At 37.9% G+C, this 9,279-nt stretch overlaps 1 protein-coding gene across 2 annotated transcripts; it reads right to left on the bottom strand.

Annotated features, from left to right (window-relative positions):
* Nucleotides 1-3,923: 3,923 nt before the first annotated feature.
* LOC127661026 (potassium voltage-gated channel subfamily G member 3-like) lies at nt 3,924-8,831 on the bottom strand. 2 transcript variants are annotated; one of them, XM_052151570.1, is made up of 2 exons: nt 8,182-8,831; nt 3,924-4,569 (listed from the first exon to the last, which is right to left on the bottom strand). In XM_052151570.1, the coding sequence occupies exons 1-2, from the start codon at nt 8,829-8,831 to the stop codon at nt 3,924-3,926; spliced, it is 1,296 nt and encodes a 431-aa protein (XP_052007530.1). The 2 variants fall into 2 exon arrangements, with proteins under 2 accessions (XP_052007530.1, XP_052007531.1); XM_052151571.1 differs by having other exon boundaries at nt 8,212-8,831.
* Between the last annotated feature and the right edge of the window lie 448 nt (nt 8,832-9,279).

Here is a 9,279-nt window from a genome sequence, read left to right as displayed (position 1 = left end):
AAAACAGAAAAGATTGTGACTCAAGGTTTATTTTAATCTGGTATTTTTAGTGTGTCAAGGAGGGTTTGTTTTTTCCCCCATTGTCTGTGTTTAGAGATGATGTGCAATATTAAGGAAAGGAAAGTTTGTCTTTCCTCTAGCAAGGGGCCATTTTCACATAAAAAAAATACAGTTTAAAATTTGTTAAAATTTGTTATTTGGCACCTATAATCATTAACATATTTCACCCCACTAGCTATGGCCCTGCTCTGGACAGGGGTAGGCAACCTATGGCACGCGTGCCAGCATTGGCACACGGAGGTGTAACCACTGGCACGCCAGCAACGGTGATAGAGGAGTAGACTATTTTATTTATATAAATTCTGCACCTGCATTCTAATCTACATCTTGATGTTACCCTTCCTCATGATCACACAGAGTGTTTTCATGAGCTGAATGGGAGGCTAAACAAAAAGTTAAATTGTGACGAGCCTGCAGTATACCCAACGGACCCATGCAGCACGAGTAAATGCGCCCGCCAACATTCCTTGTTTCATTTGTTTCTTTATGCTTTCAGATCAACACGTGATGTAATGAGGAAAACACCAATATTAATCCTTGAGATTTCCAACCCAGCATACAGGTACACCATCCTTAAACCAGTCACACTCAAAATTACATTAAACGATTAAAAGAGAAAACATAAACCCACATTTTTCTTTTCAAGTCTATTCAATGTATAAATTAAACCTGGAAATAAAGTTTTAGGATTTTGCAGCTGAGCTTCATCGAAAAGTGCTAAATAGTTGATTGGCTCATGATGCGCGAATGGCTTGCACATGCAGCACGAGTCTCATAACATGATGTTTAGTCTCCCATTCAGCTGATGAAATCACACTGCGTGATCATGAGGAAGGATTACATCAAGATGTAGATTGGAATGCAGGTGCAAAAAACTCCATATACTGTAAATAAAATAGCCTACTCCTCTCTCGCTGTTGCTTGCATGCTACAAATTACCCCTCTGCATGATTTTGAAAAATGTATGACATATAAGAAATATTTAAGATTCCACATAATTTCGAGATCAGTAATCAAATAAGCACATTTATGACATTAACTGTGTTAACTCATTTTGTACAAAAGGTTTTCTTTCATTAAATCTTTCATTAAAAACATCTTTTTCAATCAAACTGTTATGCTATAATATAATATAATATGTAACGAAAAATAAACACTGAAATTAGGAAAATATAAATATTTGTGGACCCAAACATTGCAAAATCACAGAGAGAGAGAGAGAGAGAGGGAGAGAGAGAGAGAGAATATCACAGTCATAATTACAGTCTGTTACTTGAAAACTGTATGTGTGTTAGGGTGTAGCTTGAAAACTCTTGAAAGATGTAACTCTTGAAAGAGTTACATTTTGAGTTAGTTTGGTCTCTCAGGTTAGGAATTTTGTAAAAAAAAAAAAAAATGCAAGTTTGTACAAATAACAGAATATTGACTTTGTTACATGACAAAAATATTTAACTGGATTTCTGTCAATCTGATGTCCAGCATTTTGTCTCTGTGAAAAAGAACCATTTTTAATATTTTCACTGGACAGTAGTAGAACATTTTGTAAACACCATATAAAACACATTCTTAAATCATACTGAATATTGTATCATTGATGGGTTATGCCATCTGTCCCACTGAGAAATATAATATAGTAAATATTTTACAATTTCAGCTGTATTGAACAGTGGTCATATCTGAAGCACACTTGGATATATGCAATTAAATATCTAATAAATGAAAATTTCCATATAGAGAAGAAAGTAAATATAAAGGCTACAACCTGACAAAAGTGATCAAATTAGCTACTTTATTGCACTTGAAGAAAAAGCCCTAACTGAAAAATGTATTTGTGAAATTAATTACAAATAAATAAATAAAATAAAAATGCCAGTACAAAAGTAAACAGAGTGCTGAAATTTTTGCCTAAAATGAATATGACTCTCATACCATAGTAATTATTTTGCAACATAATCTCATGACAAGTAAAACATTTGTACAAGATGGCGAAATCATAAGATAACATACGACTTGGCTCGTAAGAAAAGGTACAACTTTTATTCCCATAGAGACCCAACCAATCAAAAATATTGATACAATACAGGCATCAAATTTTAGCTAGCCTCCTATCCAACACCTTATTTTAAGAAAGGAAATGTCTGTAAAGTTGTGTTACCCATTTAATATGTATGTAATCAAAATGACTGATGTATGTGAATATCATGTAATAAACTTCCGTTGTCTCATGATTTATTTCCCACATGTAAAACAAAACTTATTCTCCAATTAAAATCAGTAAAAATCAATAAAAACCTTGTTCAGTTCAGGGTTTGAAGAAGGAGTTAAACTTATGAAAAATCCTAATGACATCATTCGTTGGTTCGTTAGTGTTCTCTATGGGAGTAAAAGTGATATGTTTTTATACAAGCAAACACAATTTCTTACTATTTCCCCATCTCGTACTATTATTATGACGTGTCATGAGGTGAATGCACTAATATATAAGCAATGGAAAGTTAAACCTTTCAATGGTTTGAAAGTAAAATGGGAAATATACATTAAAAAAGGTAAATATTTTCATAGCTCAACAGTATTCATATTTAGCATCAAATAACCAATTTTTGTGCATTTTCCCCAGCAGATGCCCTCCCATGACATTCATTCCCACAAACTTTGGAGACATGTGTAAAGACAAAAGCACAGACTTTGGCTGGTGTCTGTCTAAGAGCAATAAGGAACATAAGAGCCACAGCAACATGGAGACAGCAGTGAGTCGGGGAGAAGTGGGTGGCATGGGTGACTCCAAGAGAGGAGAGGAGGCTTTGAGGTGGTTGTGTCCCTAAGGATCTCCTGAAATTATCATGGACTTCCAGAAAGATCATCTGGGTTTCTTTTATGTGAAACCCAGATGATGTGCACAAGCCTCAAGGCTTCTCATTCCCCAATCTAAAAAGGCAAGGCAGTAGAGAACATTCACAGGTAGCATATTCTGGAAAAACTCTACATGCTCTGCATGGTGCCATCCAAAACACCCAACTCTCCATGACAGCACTCTCTCTCCGTGGCCCATTATGTCTCACCTTACATGCACTGCCAACACACCTCTCACTCCATCCCTACAATTCTCTCTTTTCCATTCCATTCCCTCTCTGTATTTGGCTTGTTCTCTCCCACCATCTCTGGAACCTTTGCTGTCACACCAAATTGATCTCTACATGACAATTTAGCCAGGAAAGTGTACTCGTAACTGGAAAAGATGGATTGAAATCCATGTTTTATTAATCTATTGTCAGTCATCTGTCTTTTTGATCTGATTAATTATAGCTGTCTAAAAATTGAGGCTCTGTTGCCTTCGATATTTTAAATGCAGGGGAAAAAATTGGTACAGCTTTAAAACTTCATTGCTTTTTATAAATGAAAGCAGCATCAAAGAGAGGTTCCTGGTTGACAAGACGATTTAATTATCTCTCTCCTATGTGCTTGCCAACCCTGTTGGCTGTCTGAGAAGCATTCAGAAGCTAAATCCTTCAGTCAGGATGCCAAATGTACAGGGTAATGCAAATATCTGAAAGTGTGAGGTTGCTGAGCCATGGCATGGAGTCTTCAAGGCCTCTGATTGACATTAGTAAGATGTCCTCCAGCAGTGTGTACCTGTCAAGTACATCTGGCCACCATCACTATGGTAGCCTCCTCCAGCCCCTTGAGTAACAGATACACCACTGAAATTAAGCACTGTCAAGGGAGCCTGATCTGAAGATGAATGTGTCAGAAGGAATTGCCCCAGGAGATGTCACGACATAAAAATGTTGGGTTTGGTTTCTCTACCAGAAGTTAGAGATTTGACTAAGTCACATTATTTGTGTAAGCCAAACCTTGAGAGGGAGTCAGTTGAGGAACTCAACAGAGAGGCTTCTGGTGCAGCGAGCGGAACGGAACTTGAGTTCATGGTAGCACTGCACAAAGCTGTGGTAAATGAATGTGATTGGAAGAGCCAGCAGCACTATACCACTAACAACGCACAGGCCACCAAGCACACGTCCCGGCACAGTGATGGGGTACATGTCTCCATAGCCGACAGTCGTCATGGAGATAATAACCCACCAGCAGGCGGCAGGAATGCTAGCATATCCATCGTTCCCAGACTGCAGATCCAGACCATGCTCCAGAAGTTGCGCCAATGCCCCAAATATGGCCATGGCCACGCAAATGAAGACCAAAAGCATGACCATTTCACGGTAACAGCGCCTCAATGTCAGCCCCAAAGTCTGGAGGCCCAGGAAATGCCGTGCTAACTTGATTACCCAAAATATTCGCATCATGCGCAACACACGTAACGTCACACCAGCCCTTTGCAGCTGAGAGTTCTCTCCAGTGAGAACCATCATGGTCACGGAGATGTAATAGGGTGTAATGGCCAGAAGGTCTATGATGTTTAGTGGATGTCGAACAAACTCGCACTTGTCTCTGGAAACAATGAAGCGGACGATGCACTCTGCCGTGAACCAGCCAATGCACACCGCCTCAATTATCCTGGACAGGTGCACATCGATGGGGGAAAGAAAACAAAGAGAGTCTGAGAGAGAAAGAAGGCTAATTTGAAAAGCAACATGTTGATCCATAACAAAGAGAGTGGTCTCATTACCCAAATAAGCATTTAATTAGTCTATTTCAAGGTGCTTAAGTGTTTGATAATTCAAAGCCATTTTAAAGCTTTTACTGAGATTCATCGTGTATTTGCTAAAATGCTGAGTGCTTTCATGTGTTGCTTTAGATACTCTCACACAAAGACCCTTTGAATAGCTGAGGCAACAGATATTAAGGTCAATCAAAAGCTAACACTCACAGTAGCAATGAGAGCTGAATACAGAACGTGGGACTATGATCAAAGAGGAACTTTAACAATGGCTTAGAATTAAAGATGAATTCATGAAATCAAAAAGATGTTCAGCATTTTCAACAGTTTTATAGTGTCAATAACCATTTACTAAATTCACTTGATGTTATTGCACAGGGAAGTTATATTTTTACCATGTGAAATGTTGAAGCATTTGTGATGTACTTAAACCAAGCAACCACTTGAAATCCTGTAAGGCCTGGCAACACTTTCTTAATGGCGCCGTTTGTTAACGTACTGTATTGATCACAGTACTGTATTCCAGTTAGAGTCTAATAAAGCCGTAGGACAGTCAGGAAAATGAATTGAAGCAAACTGGCAGAATGATAGTAATCATTAGTCAAATGAAAAAGAGCTAATATTAATAACATTCGTTTCAGAATGGTGGTATACTGAAGAGATTTGTCAATGATTACTGTCTTTCTGTTTTGACATTTAGTTTAAAGGGTTGCTGGGTCTTAGAGTTTTTGAAAAAAAAAAAAAAAAAAAGACAAGCAATTCATTCCAGTTTAGAGTCCAGTCATTTTGTCTCCCTTTTTCTTTTTTCTTTTTTTTTTAACGTCATCAATATAATTCCAAATATGATAGGATTGATATGGGATTACACTGTAAAAATGGTAATGTGCAATTGTTACCTTAAAGATCAGATTTTTACTTGATTTAACCCTTAAAAATAACTTCAGCTGGTGTAACCTAATATAGTCAGGTTGATGTAAAATTATATTTGATTTTAATAAAACTCAAGCATACTGGCATTTAGGTTATCTGACTATTTTTCTCCAGTGAATTGGTGAGCTGAGTAAACCAAAAGGGACAGTTGAAGCAAAGATCTGATAAGAGATTATAATGTTTCTTTATTCCTTTTTGTTTCTCTGAGATAAATTTGTTTCACAACACTTGACAAATGCATATAAATCTATAATAACGATGTTTTGGTTTTTTTCCATTTTAAACAAATTCAGATGCTGTCAACATCTGTTACACCAAAATGACTGGTGTCGCCTACTTCTGTTCCTCTGTTTCAAATCCCCAAATAGATGCGTAAAATATCTTAACATCAATTGAAGTGGAAATCTAGTTTATATGCGACAATATTTTCTGTGCTTTTGACTCTGTGATGCTGTGCTTTTCTGACAGAAATAAACTCTGAGCTGGAATATGGGTATAGCAGAGGAAGAATGGAGACTTCTCTCCAAAGACATAATCACTCATACTGATGGCAATGGTTTAGCATGAAAAACAAACCTGAACTTTCGGCAACATAGACATAGCATGTTATATCATTACACACAAACACACTATGGGAGTTTGCTCCTCAGGTACCTGTACCTTCAGAACAGTCCACGTGGCAGTTATGATAACAGAACAGACAAACAGAGGTTAAAAAGGGACATTAAATACAAGAACATTTTACTAATAAAATAGAATTTACCACTATGAAGTCAGTGGTATCTGCTAACATATTTTTTTTCTAGTTCTTGAGGTGTGAAAATGACGGGTGGCACAAGTCTTAGACCCTATTTCTACGTTTCCTTATTATTTGAATTTTGTTTTTTAAAGTACTTTTTATATGTATTGTTTCATTAATTTGTTCATTTTGGAAGACTGTTCAAATTAGCCTTACTGGAGTTCAAATGGAAAAATCTTTCTTTAGCAAAAAGGTAATTATTTTCATCAAGCAGAACTGTTTTGTTGTTTAGAAATTTGAATGTAAAATAGTTTATTTTCGATAAATTTATCATAAGATGATCCGTTCCCATGTACAATGTACAGACGTAAACAGCTGGCTCTCAACAATCATTCAGCACCTTGGATAGAGGCAGCTCTACCTGATTACTCTGAATTGTGCACTTTCCAAATTGAGTTCATCCTTTAGCGATGCACACTCAGATTCTCACAATCAGGGAAAACTGAGGAGCCCTTAAATTCAACATGCTTGAGTAGGCTATTTGTTGACTATTCTAATTAAATTTTATGACTTGTTTTCATGCTGAAAGATAAAAGACAAACATTTAAGAAATGTGACATTACATGACACTGTACACATGATACAGTAGACCGTAGACAAGTGTGGCTGCAGGCATGTATTTCATTCATTGGTGAATGCATTGCTATTCATATTTGATTTAGAAGGGGGGGGTTGGGTTCACTCAGGATGCTTTCTTACATTAAAACAGTTGAATTTCACTTAAATCCATTGCATATAAAAAACATTTAAAAATGGTACTTGTCCCTGCATCATAAAACTCACTACGCAATGTGCAAATGCTAAAAAACACAACAGCCAAAGAAGCCCGTTTGGTGCGCAGTGTTGGGTAGGTTACTTCGGAAATGTAACCCGGAACTGATTACAAATTACACAACTGTAACATAATCTTTTAGGTTATGTTTTGGATTACATTTTTCATGTTTTGATGAAAATCAAATTTTAAGTCTATTAAGAACCAATCTGCACTTCTTTCATTTCACTTTCGTTAAGATTAGTTATCATTTTTGTAATCTGATTATGTAATCCAAATCGCATGTAGTCCATTACTACCCTACACTGTGAATACACAAATGAAAAATATCACATACAGAAGGAAGAACTTGTAAATGTTCCCTAAAGGTGCTGTTCACAGAGGAACGTTGCGTTCTGTTGCTTTTTTTTGAATGCTGGAATAGTTCAGCCAAAAATTTTTTATTCTATTATTTAATCAACCTTATGGTTCTAACTCATATTACATTATTTCTTCCGTGCAAAACAGTTATTTAAAGCAGAATGTCTAAGCTGCTTTTTCCATACAATAAAAGTGAATGGTGACAACAGCAAGAGGTTTTTAATAATAATGCCATTAATTTAAGCTTTAATATGGCTTCAGAAAAATTGGAACGTACCGCATCAGTCATATGTACTAATTTTATGGTGCTTTTTGTCTTTTTTGAAGCCTCAAGACACCATCCACTGTCACTGCATGCAACAGAGCAGCTCAGACATTCTGCTAATCTTCTCCTTTCATGTTCACCAGAAGAAATATAGTAATATGGGTTTGGAATGATATGAATGTGCTAAAATTATGACAAAATGTCATTTTTGATTTACTTTCCCATAGTTGATCTTTGAAAAACCTGGTGATTGTTCTATTCCATGCCGTGTGCTCCGTCTAGCTGTCTTAGAGCACGACAACGCATCTTGTGTGAACGACCCCTTAAGTTATTGAGGACATTTCAAATAAAATAGTTAATGTAAGGTAAGAAGACATAAATACCCGGATGGATGCTCTAAAGAGTCTGTGTACCTTTGCTCTTCCTCTGTATTGCTCTCGGCAGTTTTCCAGTCAGGAAGAGTGCTCGCGCACAGCATAACCATGGACACAATGACAAAAATGACCGACACGGACGCCAAAATCTGTGCGGCTAAAGAGGAGGTCGGCTCCTCGAAAGTCATACGCATCCGCTCTAGCCACTTGGAGTCTTGCTTCGTATCCGCCGAGGTTGACGCCTCATCCGTCACCCTAAATTCATCGTCTGTTTTGTGGTCCTCCTCGGGAAAGTGAGTATACGTGTCGGACATCCGGTCGTCGAGTCTCCGCTGGCAGCAGAACTCCAAATGAGAGCTTTCCAAACCCCAGTAAATCATCTCGTTGTAAAATGACAGCTCGCACATATGCGGGACGAAGCGCAGTTTGCCGTACTTCACGTAGAGCATAATGAAACCGAACGCTTCCGAATGTCTATCAAAGAAGAACTCGTTACTCTCTCGATCGTAATCATCACACACTTCCAGCACTTCTCTCTCCGAGGCGCAACTGTGGAGACGACTTACTCTCCTTAGAGGGAAATTCTTGATTACGTCCTTTGGAAAAGCATACTTGGTACCACCCACGTTAATGATACAAACGCTTTTGCCAAACTTCATTTTTGCCAACTTTTTAAACACAGAGTACAGAATAATGTCATTTTTGAGTGGGATGATTTAAATTCACCCCAGAGCTTGGAATTAGATTCAAAGTTCACGTTTCAGCACTCTTCAAGTGTGGAGATAATGCCGTTTCGCTGGTCATCGTCTGTTTGAATGCAACTTGCGGGGTGCACTTGTACCTGTGCGGCGGCTGCAACGAGGCATGCACTCACAAGGCGTCGCAGTGGATCACGAGGGTACTTCGGTTTCCGCGAGACTCCCAACCTGCGTGTAAGCCACCAGGCGCGAACAGTGATGTTACGCGCGCGCGCGCGCACACACCCACCCACCCGCGTACACACTGCTTCAGAGATGCTCTTGTCTCTTATCGTGATGACTTTTTAACCACTGAAAATGCATCAATGCATTTACACATATCTCCTGCACAACTTAGCTTCATGTTGAA

This window comes from Xyrauchen texanus, chromosome 20 (genome assembly GCF_025860055.1).
Source record: "Xyrauchen texanus isolate HMW12.3.18 chromosome 20, RBS_HiC_50CHRs, whole genome shotgun sequence".
Taxonomy (NCBI): domain Eukaryota; kingdom Metazoa; phylum Chordata; class Actinopteri; order Cypriniformes; family Catostomidae; genus Xyrauchen; species Xyrauchen texanus.
The sequence above is the reverse complement of the archived record's forward strand: the minus strand, read 5'-3'. Positions and strand labels throughout refer to the sequence as shown.